This window comes from Oryctolagus cuniculus, chromosome 2 (genome assembly GCF_051225735.1).
Source record: "Oryctolagus cuniculus isolate XC-2025 breed Fujian yellow rabbit chromosome 2, ASM5122573v1, whole genome shotgun sequence".
Taxonomy (NCBI): domain Eukaryota; kingdom Metazoa; phylum Chordata; class Mammalia; order Lagomorpha; family Leporidae; genus Oryctolagus; species Oryctolagus cuniculus.
Genome location: NC_142868.1, coordinates 94,405,884 through 94,422,887, shown reverse-complemented (window position 1 = coordinate 94,422,887; position 17,004 = coordinate 94,405,884). Strand labels below are relative to the sequence as shown.

Here is a 17,004-nt window from a genome sequence, read left to right as displayed (position 1 = left end):
AGAAGCCGTGGATTCAAACCGACGGTTCTGGGGATGACAGAATCGCCAGGGTGGATGTGTGGCCTAGTGGTTAACCCAGCACTCAGCCACCCCAGTCCACACCTGGGTGCCTGGATTCAACACCCGGCTGGGGCTCCGAGGCGAACCCTGGTGGGCTGATGTGCTGAAATCTGTCACCCACGTGGGAGACCCGGGTTGAGTTTCTGCGGCCCCCACCCCCACTTCAGCCCTGGCCCAGCCTCAGCTGCCAATGGCAACGAACCACCAGAGGGGAGCTCTACCTCACATAGAAAAAAATACTGAAGATTTATTTACTTATTGGAAAGGCAAGAGTTAAAGAGAGAGGGAGAGACAGAGGTCTTCCATCCGCTGGTTCACTCCCCAGATGGCCACAACGGCTGGAGCTGGGCCAGGCCAAAGCCAGGAGCCAGGAGCTTCTTCCAAGTCTACCTGAGTGACAGCGGGGCCGTCTTCCACTGCTTTCCCAGGCCATAGCAGAGAGCCAGATCGGAAGTGGAGCTGCCGGGACTTGAACCGCCACCCGTGTGGGATGCCGGGGCTGCAGGGGTGGCTTAACCTACTGCACTACAGCACCGGCCCCTCAGATAAAGTTTAAGCCAGAATGAAAATGAGGCATTTCAGAGGTGGGAGGGGCCTTCTCACTGAGCCCACGTTCTTATTTACGAATCAGGAAGCAGGCGCGGGGGTGTGGAAGTGCCACGATGCCACCTGCTGCGGCTCCAGGCCCACCAGCACCCCCTGCTGGCAGCTCAAGAGCGGGCACGTGGTGTGGCTCCAAGTGCCAGGGGTCTCTGCATAGGACCAACTCAAAGCGGTCCACCAGGGCATGGGAGCAGCTTTGCGGGAGGGCCCGGGGCCCCCGCCCCTGATTTTTAGGATCACACTGCAGTCAGCACCCGAACACCAGACCGCCACCCCCTAGGCTAGACCAGAGTCACTTTACCCCAGCTCTCCGCGGAGGGGCGGGCTCCTCTCGCAGGGCAGGCCCCGGGGGCGACCTGCAGGCGTGAGGGGACTGGTGGGGCGTGTGCGGGTCATCTAGGGCTGGGCTCAGAAGCAGGTGGCCCCCAGAAGCCGGAAGTGATGGGAGTGTCAGCGACCGCAGAGGGAGCAGAGGCCCGTGCAGCCCACGCCACCCCCGCCTTGCTCTCGCGGCCCCCTCCCCTCCACGGTGGGTGCTCGCAGCGGGCGGCTCCTGCCGTCACCCAGGGGCTCCCACAGCGCAGAGCAGCGCGCCCGACCGGAGCACGGCAGAGACCATGCAAAGGCCCTCGGTTCGTTCGCCATCCGACTTTATTGACCGATAAACAGATCTGCAGGCCCCCGCGGCACCCGGCCTCAGCGCGCCCCCACGCCCCACAGACCTGCCCCCCACACGGCCAGGCCAGCTTCCCCACAACAACCCTGTGAGGTAGGTATCACCGCCCTCCCCCTCTGGGCCTGCGCGCAGGCGGGGAAACCGAGGCACACTGACCAGAGGCAGGTCACACGGGCAGCCCAGGTGGGCCTGCAGTCTGAGCACGCGTGGCTCCGGCCCGCGGTCCTGCCATCCGCCAGCATCCTCCCATCCGCCGGCAGCGGCACAGGGCCGAGAGCCCGTGCGGCCCCCAGTGTTCTGATGGCGGCCCCAGCCCCGCCCCCGCCGGCGCGGCCGCACCACACGCGCAGGTGGAGAGCTGACTTTAATGGCATTTGTCCCGGCACTGGTGGTCAGGCGTGCGCAGGGCAGCCGGGGCGGCGGCTCTCAGGAGCGGCTCCTGTCCTCCTGGTTGCCCACGATCATCTTGCTGTACAGCTTCTGCTGCTCCTCCTTGAAGGTGTCCTTCACCTTCTCCCTCTTCAGGCCGCCGTCCCTGCACAGGGAGGGGGGCTGCCGTCAGAGCCGCCGGGGCGCCGCGGAGAACACGGACACGGCGGGCAGGTGCACCGGCGCCCTGGCAGCGCCCGCGGAGCCCCCTCGGCCTCAGCGCGGAGAACACGGACACGGCGGGAGGGGGCCCAAGCGGGAGCCAGGAGGAGCTTCCGGCTCTGGCCTGGCTCAGCCCTGGGGAGGGAACCCCCCCTGCTCTGCCCTTCAGGCAGATGAAAGCACATTTCAGAAACCCACGAGTGAGCAGGCGAGGCGCACGTGCTCATCTCCCGCGCGGGATGGACCCAGAGCCCCGGGCTTGGCACATGAACCCTCGCCGCGGGCCTGCGCCTTCGCGGCCCACCCCGGCACCGGCGGAAAACTCGAGCTGCAGGCAACGTCCGCGAGACGCAGCGGGGAGCAGCAGGCCCACTCCCGAGCCCGGAAGCCACGGGATCCGAGTCTGAGTCTCCTGCGGGCTGCACCCCGCGCCTGGCGCTTCCTGGGCCCAGCCTCCTTCCCCGCCACCTCCTGTGGCTGACGGGACAAGGCCCGGGCACCTGCGGCCCCGGCGCCATCAGAGCAGTGTTAGGGCCAACGACCAGACCAGAAGGAGCCTGTGTCCCGAGAGGCGCCCCCGCAGGGGTGCGGGCTGGGCTGGCGCCGGAGGCCTGCCCGGGGAACCCGCGGTCCCCAGGCCCATGGCGCACTCACCACAGCAGGTCCACAAGGCCTCCCTGCCGGGCAATGGCGGACTTCACCCTGTTCGCAAACTGGACGGCATCCTCGTCTGCCTGTGGGGAGGCGGGTGGGGGCGATTGAGCGCAGGCTCGGGGCGGAGTGGGGCGGGGCGGGGCGGGGTGGAGCGTGCAGGGCGGCGCAGGGCATGGCGCACCTCCCGGGTCATGGGCGGCAGGTACCACACGCTGCACACGATGGCCCAGCTGGTCATCATCCTGAGCAGGTAGGTCACCATCCCGTACTTGCTGCTGTTCCAGAAGGCATCCCCGAACTGAGGGTCGTACTGCAAGGCGCCGGAGAGTGGGCGTGAGCGCCAGCGTGGGAACGCACGGACCCACCCACTCCGGCCTCGGCCCCCACGCAGGCCCCGGGTGACCGGGGTGCCTAGGGAGGGAACCGGTGGCCCCTCGGGCAGACCCCCCGGGACAGCTCTGCGGCCAGCGGCTCTGGCTGGGCGAGCCTGTGCTGCAGCTGCCGGGGAGGCTCCCGACGGCCCTCCGCGGACAGACGCCTCTCGCCTCCTCGGCTTCGCGCTGACTCAGGTGCGGGCGGAGATTATATAACGTTTCCAAACAGCCAGAGCCAGGGAGAGCCGCACCCGGGCTCCACCACACCCACACCTGCTCCATCCCAGCCTCCTCTCACACCCACACACAGGCCTGAAGACCTCTCCAGCCCAGCCCAGATCCGGGCGGCACTCGGGGCTCCGGGCTCCAGCCTGGCCCAGCCCTGGCGCTGTGGGCATTTGGGCGAGCGAGCCAGCAGACGGAAGCTCTCTGTCTCTCAAAATAAATTAAAATTTCACAATCAGTAGATAAACAGCTGGGCCTTCCAGCGGGCAACCACATGAGAGAGAACGTGAGGAGTCCTCCCACAGGCCGGGAAGGGCCCGGCCAGCCAGGCCTGGGCGCCCCGCCCCACCACGAGGCAGGCTGGCTTTGAACCACATGGTTTTCTAGGCCCCGTCTCCGGTGTCTCAAAGTACACTGGTAGACACCTGGGAAAGGAGAAGGTCGCGGTTTGGGAGAGGAGCTGCAGACAGCTCAGTGAGTTTACCCCGGCAACCAAACAACCGGGGCAGTGAGCCTTCGGCCAGGCTCCCGGGCGGCACCGGGAAAGTGCCGGCGGACGCGGCAGGGCAGCAGGGCCGAGAGCTCGCACCCACGAGCCGGGCGCCGGGCTGAGGCCGAGGCTCTGCTCCTTCTCGACCCTCCCGACACCCTCACGGTGCGCTGGTGCTCGGACAGAGGGAACGCGCGAGCGACCTCCACTGCCCGGGGTTCCCGACGAGGGCCTCGGACACCTGGAGGAGCAGCCAGGGGACGGAGCTCGGGGCAGGCAGCGGGGCGCGGGCAGGGACCGGCCAGAAACAGGAGCCTCCCCCGCGCCCTCCTACCTTGATGGCGACAGGGTAGACGGTGGCTCCGACCTCAAAGCTGCCCTTCTTGAACATCATCACCGACGTGTTGTTGATGCAGGTCCCTGAGAGGCGGGCAGACAGGGTGGTGCCGGCTCTCTGGGTTTCAGGAGCAGCCAGGAGCCGGGGTCCTGACGACTCCCCAGGCAGGACGGGTCTGCACCCGACCCAGAACAAGGGCTGTGCGACTCGCCCTCCCCCGCAGGGGGGGCCAGGGGGGTGCCGTGCTGGGGGTGGGGGGTTCACACCGTCTCACCTTCCGGGAAAATGAGGATAGGCAGCTTGCTTTTATCCTGCACGTGTTCAGTCAGCCTGGAGAGGAGACAGGAAACAAACGCGTTTACAAATAACCTGTTTATACACGGCCCTGTCCTTGCAGCTCCACAAGCTGAAGCCCATGAGCAGTGGGCCTGTAAGGGCGGGGACCGTCAGATGACACAGGGCAGGTGTTGGCACGGCAGCTGCGGCGCTGCTCGGGACACCGGCACCCCACGTGGGACTGCCTGGGTTCAACCCCGGCTCCAGCTCCTGACTCCAGCGTCCTCGGAAGTGCACCTTGGGAGGCAGCAGGGACGGCTCGAGGCCTTGGGCCCCAGCCCCAGGCTGGGAGACTCATGGAGGTCTCAGCTCCCGGCCTCAGCCTGGTCCAGCACTGGCTGGTGCAGACATTAAACCAGCAGAATGGAAGATCTGTCTATCTCTGTCTCTCTACCCAAAGAATAAATAAAACTGTTAAAAAAAAAAAAAAAAAAAAAAAAAGAGCGAGCCAGCAAGGGTGCAGGGGAGCACAGCACGAGTGACAAGAGCGGGCTGTGGACCTGCAAGGCCCATGGTGCTGGCGCGCTCCGCGCCCACCCACCACCCACTCGCCAGGCTGTGAGGCCGCCGAGGCCCTGGGCACGTGTGGACTCCCCGCCAAAGCACCTGCTGCTCCTTGCGCATCTCCCGGGCCCTGGCACAGGCAGCACCGGCCCAGCGCTCCACCCCACAAGCAGAGAGGGCCCGCGGGACAGGCAGTCTGTCCCCGCAGCGGGGGTCTCAGCGCCTGCGGCCCCTCCGCCCACCCAGCCTCTGCCTCACACACCAGACCCCTTCACTCAGAGCCTGAAAACAGGGCGGGACTCTGCACCGTCCACTGCCTTAGGGCTATTCCCATTCTGTTGAATGGAGAAGGTTCCTAACAGGGTGCATGCCACCGAGGCTTTACGTTCCGCATCTGCTAAGGAGCCGGGACACTGCAGCTCTGCCGTGGAGGAGTAACCTTCCCGGCACCTAGATCTCCCCCACTGTAACCCGGGACCAGCCGTCCGCCCACTCACCTCTTGGCCACCAGGTGGCGGTCTTTGACTTCGGAGCGCTCAAACCAGACGTGCGGGCAGGCCTTCACCATGGCTCTCTGAATGACGCCCATGAGGCCGCCGTGTACCTGGCCCACCTGCCGCGGCCAGAGGAAGTGTCAGCAACGCGTGTCCTCAGACAGGTCCCCACCCTCCCACCTTCCTGCTACCTACAGCCTCCTCACTGTCGAGCAACCACGCCTAACACACCCCGAACCTGACTTTTCTCCTCTTATCAGTCAACACCAGGGACGTGCGGCTAAAAACAGCCAAACACTCTGAAAGCAAAACCGCGAAGCTGAAACGCCCCACCCCCACCCCCGCCCAGAACAGCCAAGGCACAGTCGCCAGCCCCTCTATCCACGTGCCTGGGAGCCCCAGCACGCGTGTGTGTGTATGAGCCCAGCTCCGCCGGGACCCCCGAGCCGCCAGGCACCAAAGCCTTACCATGGCGTAGTAGCCATCACTGGCCAAAATGATCACATCGATAGGAGACGTGTGATTGGCCACACAGATGCCGCCGTTTCTTGGTCTGTTCTTCCTGGGTTAAACATACAAGGTAACAGGACTCACGTGAAATGACTCACGTGGAGCTTGGCCACGCCTCAGCGCAGCGCCAGCCCTCACCGCGGCGCGGAGAGCTCCCACGGGCGGGCCTCACCTGTCGTGGTAGGTGATGATGGCCGTGAGGGCGCGCACGCAGATCCGGTAGCACATCAGGTGCACGTGCTTACTCAGGAACTCCTTGAGCCTGCAAGGACGGGACACGGGCTCTGGGCTTGTCACAGGGAGGCTCAGGGTAGACGCTGGCTCCAGCGCTTTCCCGCAGAGCGCCTTCCCACGGCACCAGCACACGCGGCTTCCGGGACTTCAGGCTGACACAGGAGGACACAGGGCAACCACGCGCTCCCGCACCAATGGCGGGCAACTCACACCCTGCAGGGCCCCGCTCCTCCTGCACCCTGCCACGAGGCCACGAGGCCCCGCGGCCCCGCCAGCCGCACAAGGAGCTGCCCAGGTGAAACTACCTGCGTCTCAGGTCTGCTTTTCAAGTCCGACCTATCTGCACAAGGGAACGCTCAAACCCACGCCACGCGCTCCAGCACCCACCGCCACCTGCGTTCCTGTCTTAGGGAAGCGTGGGGCTGGCGGGCAGTGGGCACCCAGCGCAACACTGTGCACAGGGCCACGAGGAGTAGCAGGTGAAGACTGGCGCCGCCAGCGGCGTTACCACTGGGTTCTGTGGCCTGGCCTTCCGCCCGAGCCGCCACGCCCAGACAGCGCCCTTGGCCGTGGCAGCGTGCACTACACTCACCGCCCGTTTGGCAGGTATCCCACGAGAGTCGTGCCAACCACCAGAAGGCCAATCCCGGTGAAAGCAAGAGCGACCCTGTAAGAAGACAAAAGTGAAATCAGGAAACAAACCCTCGCACCAAGTTTAGGACTCACTGTGTACACACCGAAGTTGGGGGCCGTTGTCATGGCTCAACATGCAAAGCCACTGCCTACAACGCCTGCATCCCATATGGGCGCCGGTTCGAGTCCAGGCTGCTTCACTTCCGATCCAGCTCCCTGCTAATATGCCTAGGGAAGCACAGAGGATGGCCCAAGGGCGTGGGCCCCTACACTCGCAAGGGAGACCCAGGAGTTTCTGGTTCCTGGCTTTGGCCTGACCCAGCACTGGTGTTGCAGCCATTTGGCCAGTGAACCATGGATGGAAGACCTCTCTGTCTCTAACACTGCCTTTCATATACATAAAATCAATCTTTAAAAAAACCCACAACAGCGAAGTCGACATCCTGAGAAGCAGTCCTGGGTCTGAACCCCTAAGCGCCAGAGCCGGCTCCATCTGGAAAGGTGAGCGGGCCTGGCGGGGGCACACACAGCCGTGACTCCACACTGACGGTGACAGTGGCCTCTGCAGCACTCAGCGGACGCTGTCTCCACAGCTGCAGGCCGCAGTGGGTAGGGGGGACGGAAAGCCCTGAGACTGGCCGTTCCGCCCTCCGGCGCCCGCGTACCCGCTCTGGGAAGCACCGGGAGGTGGAGCTCGAGGGACCCGGCGTCTGGACAGCCTACCCAGAATGGCACGAGGCACAGAGGAAGCAGAGGCTGGAGTTGGGAAGGCGTGGGCCAGGCCCGGGGAGGAGTAGCCAGAAGCGCACTGTGTTCCCACCCCGCCCTGGGGTTCACTCCAGGCAGGCGAGCAGAGGCTGAGGGCCTGCAGGGGAGCCACACGGTACCCTCTCTCCTCCCACAGGGCAGCCCCAGGAAGAGGCCCCGCCTCACCTGAGCGGGAGGAGGAAGCAGTAGCGGACGAGCACGCCGAGCCCCCAGAGCACGGTGAGCCGCAGGCTGATGTACTGGAAGTTGTAGTTGGTCCTGCTCAGCAGGTTCCAGGACTCCAGCTCCTCCGCCGAGAACCGCTTCGTCACCTCGTCGTCCATGATGGTCTCCATCCCCTTGCGGCAGAAGTAGAAAATGTCCGAGAGCTCAAACTCGGGCGTGTTGTCCAGGGCCTTGCTGCTGCCGCTCCGCCGGATCTCCTTGATCTCCTCCTCCAGCGACGTGGGGTCCTTTGCGATGATTCCTGCAAAGCAGCGTTCCGACCTGCTCTCCTGCTCCCTCCCTTGCCATGCTGTGACACAGCCGGGGGCCCTCACTGGAGCCAGCACCGTGCTGTCTGGACCTCCCAGCCACCGGCACCGTGAGCTCTCTCTAATGGACCCCGCTCAGGGCGTGTGCTCCAAAGGCGCCCTCCAGGCCAAGGGTGGGGGCCGCCTTACCGTTGGTGTAGGGCTTGTACAACTGGTGGTTCTTCTCTTTGGCTCCTCGCTCCATCCTCAAGGTGGCCCACTGGGGAGGGGCAGAACACAAGGCAAAGAGTGAGATCCCCTGCAGTGAGCAAACACCTCGTTCCACAGTTCCCTTCTGTGGAAGCCGAGCCGGGAAGACAGCCCTCCTCTGCAGCAGTGCCAGGCATGAGCTGCCGCACCAAGCCCGTCTCTGGGCTGATACTCCGTGCGCCTCCCACGCCCCTTCTTCCCCGTCACACAGCACTGCTCACGAGAGCAAACCCAACACACTTCAAACCCTGCCCGCCACCCCACTGTCCCCGGACAGCGACACCTCCGCAGTTCTCAAAGAGAAAGGACTTCAGCGACACAAACGCTTGGATGCCCACCAACAGGGGCAGTCGTCTAACAGGAGACACCCACCAACAGGGGCAATGGTCTAACAGGAGACGCCCACCAACAGGGGCAGTCCTCTAACAGGAGACGCCCACCAACAGGGGCAGTCCTCTAACAGGAGACGCCCACAAGTGAATGCAGAGAGGCCGAGAGCGTCTCAGCAGTGTTTAGGAGGGGAAGGACACGACTGGCAGACTTCAGTCTAGTTCCGTTCCCGAGGTGAACAGGCACTAGCTGTGCTCCTTGGGCATCTCATTCCAGCTCTGAATCCTGGTTTCACTGTGTTAGAACAGGACTGAGGCCAGCTCAGCGCCCCACACCACGGGGTCACGAAGGTCAAGGGGCCCAGCAGGAGACACACTGGGAACGGAGGCCCCTCAGTATGCTCGTGGATGCCCAGTGTATGGATGCCAGAAGACAGCCAGAGGCGGGGTCTCCACCTGCACAGGCGCTCCCGCCCCGCTGCCCAGGGCAGCCAGGTCCGCAGAGAAAAGCTCTCTGCAGGCTGGGAAAGACGCGGCACCACGCAGCCGGCCCACAGCCCGTGGTGACGCAGGCGGAGCCTCGGACGCCAGCAAGACGCTCTGCTGCTCCAGCCAGGCCACAAGCAGGGCGTCGGCCCTCACCTGGGGACTGTGCAGGACAAGAGGTGGCCTCCAGACCCATCCACAGGAACGAAGGGCCACGGCAAGGAAATCATTAACTCATTTTCTAGTTCACATATTTGGCCATGGAGGCTTTTTGGTTCTATTCAAGGATGATGTTTTCTAGAAGAAAATGCTGCTATAATTCCTAAAATGGAAGAAGGTGTGGCTTCCTGGGACCAGGGAATAGGTGAAACAGGGCAACAGAGCTTGCAACATCTTCAGTTTCGACCAGAACTCTGTGTCGGTATCTAAAGTATTCAGAATCAAAAAACCGCTCTCCTTGTGCAAACCTACGACAGCTGGGGGCTGACTGGAAAGGTATCTGTTCACTGAGGTTCTGCACCTCTTGGCCCTACTACCTGCTGAGGAGTAAACACCCCCTTGGCCTTCTGCTGCTGAAACCGCAGAACTTGAGAAAATGCTAGTGTTCAGAAAACAATCGTCCAGAGGCCCAAGGGTAGCGGTGCAGAGGGGCAGGCTGGGAAGCACAGCTGTCCCCGAGAGCCACCTGCTGAGGAAGGGCAGGGCCCTGGGAACACACTGGCACCAGATGTGTGTGTGGGGAGGGGACAAGAAGGGGTCTCCCCCACACCAAGCAAACCTTTTGAGGCTCCGCCTGGCAGCCCCGCAACTCAACCTACCCGACACCGCCTGCCTGCAGACAGCGTCAAGACCCCACAGGTTAGTGGGGTCTTCAGATGCCAGTCACAAGCCCCCAGCTCATGACCTGTGCTAGAAATGGGGGGTCCCCCGCCCCAGGTGCCATCAATTTTCTAGAGCAACTCACAGAACCCAAGGAGATGTTTTACTTTCACCTACAGTGTATTACAAAGGGCACAGATCAAGAAGAGATGCAGAGAGAAGGGTGGGGGCGGGGGCCCGGAACCAGGACCGGGGAAGCTCGTCAAGTCCTGTCCCGGAGTGTTCACGGCACCAGATGGTTTCCTTTCCAGCTGCCCCGCCCAGGGGCCAGCGGGGGGGGCCACAGTTCCAACCCTCTGACCACTTGGTCTCTGCATGACCAGGGCCCCTCCCAGGATACCTCGTCAGCTCAGACTCAGGCGCCAGGCTTCCATGACTCCACGACGGCCTGGAGGTTTAGGAGCTCTGTGACAGGAACCACGACGAGGACCAGTCTATCTCATCAATTTTCATTTATGCTACTTGTTTGCAAGGCGAGGGAGAGGGAGAAGGACAGAGCGCCAAGAGAGCACGCTCATCCACGGGTTCACTCTCCTCAAGCCCACCACGGCGGGGCTGGACAGGCCACACCCAGAGTCTCCCGAAAGCAGAAGGAGCCATCACCTGCTGCCTCCCAGGGTTGGAAGGGGGATGAAACCAGGACTGAGCCCCGGCTCTGGGATACGGGGATCCCACGTGGGACGTAACAGCTGCGCTAAATGTCCACCCCCATAAACCCCCTCCCCCACCGGCCAGTGCACCACAGCCACGCCTGATGCCCACACAGCGGGGCTCCCCGAGCTCTCGCTAGAAGAATCGGTGTTTTCAGGGTGGACGGGTGGGCATTTGCAGCTCAAGCAGCTCCTGGGGAGCCCACACCCCACGTCGGAGCGCCCGGCTCCAGTCCAAGCCCCTCTGCTTCCAATCCAGCTTCCTCCTGCCCATGTGTGCTCTGTGAGGCAGCACCGGTGACGGTTCAAGTGCCTGGGCCCCTGTTACCCATGTGGGACACCAGGACGGAGTTCCAGCTCCTGGCTTCAGCCTGCACCAGCAACAGGCTGCTGTGGGCATTTGGGGAGTGAACCGGCAGATGGGAGGTCTCTGTCTCTCTGTGTCTCTTTCAAATAAAAACATATATTTTCAATTTTAATTTAAAAAGAAGTATCATTTTCAGATGTCTGGAGGCAAATTAAAACCCTAAACCCAGAGCGCAGGTCCCTGTGGAAACCACGCCCTCCCCGAGGCACGACGCCAAGTACCCCTCACCAGCTCCTCCCAGACAGGAGGGGCACTTCAGAGGCACTGAAAACACTGTGCTCTTGGGCGACGTGACCCCGGAGAGACAGCGTGGCACCGGCTTCCGTGGTGCTTCTCTGCTCACTCGCTGGGCCCACCATGACAGCGCAAGTGCCCTTGCCTCACTGCAGAGGAGGCGACCGTCACAGCCGCAGGCTCACCTCTGCAGCCCCACACACGCATCCCCTGCCCTGCCCAGCTGCAACCTGCAGCGGCCTCCTGGCAAAACGACATCCTCATTCTGGCCGCGGGGAGTGGGGAGCGCCAGCCACACCTGCCAGAGGCATCAGGCGGTGCACCTCCCCGGCCCTGCCTCATTCCCAGTCCTGCGGCCAGGGTCACCAGTGGCTCTCAGGCTTCCCAGGGCTCGTCACGGCCCCGCCTGCTCTGTGGAAAAGGGCGCTCTCCTGCACAGCTGCTCCTGGCCTCACGTCCACTGCCTCGCTCTCCAGCCCGCCCCAGTACAGCAGCTATGGAACTGATTCCCTCTTTCCCTCCCAATCCACCCACACCCAGGCAGCCAGCGTCTGCATGTGGCACCTTCTTGCTCAATAACTGGCCAAGGCCTAAAGAAATGTTTGGGGGGCCGGTGCCATGGCTCACTTGGTTAATCCTCCACCTGACGCACCGGCATCCCATATGGGCACCGGGTTCTGTCCTGGTTGCTCCTCTTCCAGTTCAGCTCTCCGCTGTAGCCCGGGAGTACAATGGAGGATGGCCCAAGTGCTTGGGCCCTGCACCCACATGGGAGACCAGGAGGAAGCACCTGGCTCCTGGCTTTGGATCGGCGCAGTGCTCCGGCCGTAGCAGCCATTTGGGGGTGAACCAACGGAAGGAAGACCTTTCTCTCTGTCTCTCTCTCTCTTTCTCACTAACTCTATCTGTCAAATAAAAAATTAAATTAAATTAAATTAAAAAAAAAAAAGAAAGAAATGTTCGGGACTGGAGCCCATATCATCCCTCCTCCAAGCACAAAGGCTCTTGCTCTGCGGAGCAGTGTGCTCCCGCTAAGCAGGGTTACACTTTTTCATCTTACCTACTGTGCTTCTAGAATGCTCTATCCTTTTCCTGTTTAGGATCTGGTGCAGGAGTGGGCACTGTGGTGTAGTGGGTTAAGCTGCATTTACATACTGGAGTTGGAGTTCCGCTCGCTGTTTCTGATCCAGCTTCCTTGCAAATGCACCCTGGGGGGCAGCAGGCAATGGCTTAAGTGCTTGAGGCCCCCACACCCGTGGGAGACCTGGCTGGGAGTTCTGGGCTCCTGGCTTCAGCCTGGTCCAGGTATAACTGTTGCAGCCATTTGGGAGTGAACCAGGGAATGGAAGATTCCTCTCCCTTTTAAGTAGTTGAAAAATAGATATGTTAACATTTTAAAAAGATCCATTTCAAATGTCAAATATTTTACGAAATGTTCCCTGCCCAATTCCTGCAATCACAATTAGTTTGTGCCTGCTTATGTTACTGGCATCACATTCGGAGTTAGCTTTTACACGTTTTTAAAAGATTCACTGACTTGCTTCCTTGAAAGGCAGTGTGACAGACAGACAGCTCTGATCTGCTGGTCCGCTCCCTAAATGGCACCTATGGCCTGGAGCCTGAATTCCATCTGCGTCTCCCGCGTGGGTGGCAGCGGCCCACGTGCTTGAGCCGTCTTCCGCGGCTTTCCCAGGAGCATCGGCAGGGAGCTGGACAGCAGGTGGGGCAGCAGGGACTCAGCTGGCGCTGTGACTTGGGTTGCAGGTGTCCCACACAGAGACTTAACGTGCTATGCCACGACGCCAGCCCTGCACACACACTCGTGCTGCCAGACGGCAAGCCCCCCGGGGGCAGGACGGGCCTCCTCCGCCTGTGCGTCCCAGCACGGTCTGACAGAGCACCTTGCACTCAGTGCCCGGGCGAGACAGGCGGTGAGGCTGCATCTAATTCCTCAGCTCCGATGATTTCGCTTCCCTGAGGTCTCCACATGCAAACAGACCTGAAACAAAACCTAAAAGCACTGCCTATCATCTTTCCTGACCCAAACAATCCCCTCCTGCAGTCTGTCCTCCACAAGGCTACGTGGAGATCACACTGCCAACGGCCTGCTCCCTGCGACCACGCGACGCGGGCATCCCTGCAAGCTCAATGACGCAGCTCAGGTTTCGGCACCCGTTAGGGCTGCCTAATCCAACCCGTCACGGGCCCGCTCCCACCTCTTCGCCAGCCCTGGCATCACTGACCGGGCCACAGCAGGCCTCTCTTCTCCAACCCGACCGGCCCCGTCATCGGGCAAACGCAGGCCACTTCTGTTCACCTTTCTCCTCTCCTCTTCCCGCTCACTAGCATCCGAAGCACAGACAAGCAGGCTGCTCTCTGCACACACAGTCTCCAGCAACTCAGCAGTCACAGGGCGCCGCGGAGCCAGGCGTCCCAGACAGGGAGCACCAGAGACCCCGGCCCCCACGGTGGGTTCACAATACCCAGCCAGCTTCCTGCTCGCAGGGTGAAGCAATCCTGGGACACTGCCGGCAAGCGGGAGCTGGCCGGCTGTAACGGGCTCTCCGAAGGTCATCTGGTACCATGTGAAAACGGCCAGAGGCAGAACACACTCAAACCACCACAGCCCCGAGCGTGTCCGCCAGACGTGCTGTGGGACATGGGGAACCTTCCCTCCAGCGCTAGGTCAGCTGTTTACCTACTGCTGTTATGCTGCTATCACCCCTAACCACCGGCGACTCCACTCCGGACCTCAGACTGCCCGGCTTTGGGCGGCTTGATGCCAGGGGCCGCAATCCTTGGATTGCAAGTGAGAGAGAGAGAGATCACGTGTCCACTGGCTCTCTCCCCAAACACCTACCACGGCCATGGGGCGGGAAGTCAATCCAGGTCTCCCGTGGGGTTGACAGGAACCCAATCGGTTGAGCCATCAGCATTGCCCCCCACCCCCGCCCCAGCATGCTTCAGCGGGAAGCTAGTTAAGAGATGGAGCCTGGAATGGAACCCAGGCACTCCGGCATGAGGTGCAGAGCCACAAGCAGCATCTTAACCACGAGGCCAAATGCCCAGCCCCGTAAGTGTGTATTTGTACAATATACAGTCAAAGGGGAGAGTCATGACATTAAGATGATCTCCAAGGGCCAGCATTGTGGCACAGCGGGTTAGACACGGGCATCCCACACCAGCAGCCCTGCTTCTGATCCAGCTTCCTGGGAAGCCCAAGCGCTTGGGCCCCTGCCACCCACGTGGGAAGAGATCCTGATGGCGTCTAGGCTCCTGGCCTTGGCCTGGCCCAGCCCTGGCTACTGCTGAATCAGGGGAAGTGAACCAGGGGGTTTAAGATTGATCTTTGAGCTTTCTTCCAGCTCTAAAATTATGAATACTTCCCCAGTGTAGAAAGGAGTGAAGACGCAAAGACAGAAAGTCTCTCCACTGCAGACTGCGTGTCTGCGTCTCCCCGAGGTGGGATGCAGAGCGTCGTGGTGTTCCGAGGTGAGGTCTCGGGGAGGTGATATGGTGTGAAGGCAGCATGCTCACGTGCGGATCAGAGCCCCGACAAGCTCCTTCACCCCTCACCCCTCCCACAGCAAGAAGAGACGGCTATGAGTCACACAGGTTCCCAGCCCACTGTGCCCTAACAGTGGGCTTCCAGGCCTCCAAACTGGCGAATGTGTCTCACAGCACCCCCCCCCCCCAAGTCTACAGCTGTTATAGCAGCCCAAACTGACTGAGACCCTCCCCCACTGAAAACCAGCGCACACAGCCACAGGCACAGGTGTGGCTGAGATGCACACACGGAGACACAGATGGGTACTTTCCAAGGCCAGACACCAGCCTGGCCAAATCCAGCTTACACATACCACCACCTCGATCACACAGCACTCAGGTCTCTCTGGCCACTGCGAGCCGGGCAGAGCAGAGGATGAAGGCCTGATCCTCCTCTGGGGACATTGTGCCCCTGCTGACAGGGGTGGCCCTCTCCCCTCTGCAGCACAGGGCCCAGCTGTCATAGCCAGGAACCTCTGAGTACCTGGACACTCCTCTGGGAAGTAAGATGCACGAACCTCAGTTCTGGAATTCTAAATCTCAAGGTCCCCAATGTATTCATGCTATGCCCATCCCTACTTCTAAATCCTGGTGGCCCAAATCAGTGCTTTTCTTTTCTTTTCTTTTCTTTTTTTTTTTTTTTCAGCACCGCACTGATCCGATGGCAGGAGCCAGGTGCTTCTCCTGGTCTCCCATGGGGTGCAGGGCCCAAGCACTTGGGCCATCCTCCACTGCACTCCCAGGCCACAGCAGAGAGCTGGCCTGGAAGAGGGGCAACCGGGACAGAATCCGGCCCCCCGACCGGGACTAGAACCTGGTGTGCCAGCGCTGCAAGCAGAGGATTAGCCTATCGAGCCGCGGCGCCGGCCCCAAATCAGTGCTTTTCAAGACGTGGCTTCAAACAGTCTCTGATGGCTCAGGCTGACACATCCCACAGACGGGCCCATACTACACACTGAACCAATCTCCTGCTGTGTAACTGTCATCCACACTGACAGTCACAGAACGGACATCTTAAAAACACAGTCTGACCAGAAGGATGTACTTGGCTATAAACTCTAAAATGTTACATGTGGGGGACCATTTCAAGGTGGAGTAAGGAGTACACATGGATCCCGGGCCTCTGTCCTGCCCGAAGTCAGCCAAGTGAAGCTTTAACGACAGCAGGAGCCCTGGGCTCATCATTCTTAACAATGTCAACTGCCACAGCCCATGAGAGCAGTACTTGCTCACACAGTGACCGCAAAGGCAGGTACCACTGTCACGTCTGAAAGGCCTGCTCGCCCTCCACCTACTGCATGTCTCTCCGGCGGCACAGGGCCTAGGCAGTGATCCCGGGTTCCACTAAAGACTTTCAGAGAACTGAATTCAAAAAGCACAGTACGTGCAGGCATCCCATGTCAGACTGCTGGGTTCGAGTTCCAGCTCTGGCTCGCATTTCCAGCTTCCTGACAATGCAGACCTGGGAGGCAGTGGAGGTGACTCAAGCCATTGGGCTCCAGCCAACCTGTGGGAAGCTTGGATTGGGTTCTGGGCTTCTGGTTTGAGTTTGGCCTGGTTCTGGCCACTGTGGGCATTTGGTATGTAAATCTCTCAAACTGAAAATAAACAAACATTCCACATTAGCAAAATAGACAATCCAAAATACCGGATCACTACTTCTCAAATTTTTTTCAAATTTATTTATTTGAAAGAGTGATAGAGATGCGAAGACACAGAGATCCTCCATCCACTGGTTCACCCTCCAAAAGGCTAAAACAACCAGGAGTGGGCCAGACCAAAGCCAGAACCCCTATCCAGTTCTCCCCTGTGGGAGGCGGAGACCCAGGTATCGGGGCCATGTTCTGCTGCTTTCCCAGGTGCGTTAGCAGGGAGCTGGGTCAGAAGTAGAGCAGCTGCGACTCAAACTGGCGCCCCAATATGGGATGGGGCTTACCCTTCTGTGCCACAACGCGAGGCCACTTCTCAGGTCCCACGGGCTTGTGAATCATCTGTATCTTGTTGAACGGCAGAGCTGAAATCCCCACCCCCAACCAGCTCCCAGGAGACACTCGTGCTGCCCATCTGCAGCCCACTCGAAGCACAGGGATGAGCACAGGTCGGAATACCCGCAGCCGTATCAGAGGATCTGGTTTGCGTGCTGGCTCAGCCTGAGAGTCCAGCTTCCTGCCAAGACACAACCTGGGAGGCAGCTTAGGCACCGGACCCCTGCCGGCAACACCAGAGGCTTAGATTCAATTCCGAGTTCCTGGCTTTGGCCTGACCAGGACCATTTCGGGCATTTGGGGAGTCAATCACCAGA

At 61.0% G+C, this 17,004-nt stretch overlaps 1 protein-coding gene across 6 annotated transcripts in view; it reads right to left on the bottom strand.

The window, feature by feature from the left end:
* Nucleotides 1–1,296: 1,296 nt before the first annotated feature.
* Nucleotides 1,297–17,004, bottom strand: part of GPAT4 (glycerol-3-phosphate acyltransferase 4) — a 32,771-nt gene continuing 17,063 nt past the window's right edge. For all 6 annotated transcript variants that reach the window (XM_070069676.2, XM_051832301.3, XM_051832303.3 and 3 more), the window contains 11 exons: nucleotides 8,152–8,221; nucleotides 7,655–7,955; nucleotides 6,681–6,755; nucleotides 6,027–6,116; nucleotides 5,813–5,906; nucleotides 5,348–5,463; nucleotides 4,285–4,340; nucleotides 4,008–4,093; nucleotides 2,766–2,894; nucleotides 2,585–2,664; nucleotides 1,297–1,874 (listed from right to left, as the gene is read on the bottom strand). In XM_070069676.2, coding sequence (XP_069925777.1) covers nucleotides 1,766–1,874; nucleotides 2,585–2,664; nucleotides 2,766–2,894; nucleotides 4,008–4,093; nucleotides 4,285–4,340; nucleotides 5,348–5,463; nucleotides 5,813–5,906; nucleotides 6,027–6,116; nucleotides 6,681–6,755; nucleotides 7,655–7,955; nucleotides 8,152–8,221 — 1,206 coding nt within the window. In that variant the 3' untranslated portion in view covers nucleotides 1,297–1,765. The remainder of the gene's footprint in view (nucleotides 1,875–2,584; nucleotides 2,665–2,765; nucleotides 2,895–4,007; nucleotides 4,094–4,284; nucleotides 4,341–5,347; nucleotides 5,464–5,812; nucleotides 5,907–6,026; nucleotides 6,117–6,680; nucleotides 6,756–7,654; nucleotides 7,956–8,151; nucleotides 8,222–17,004) is intronic.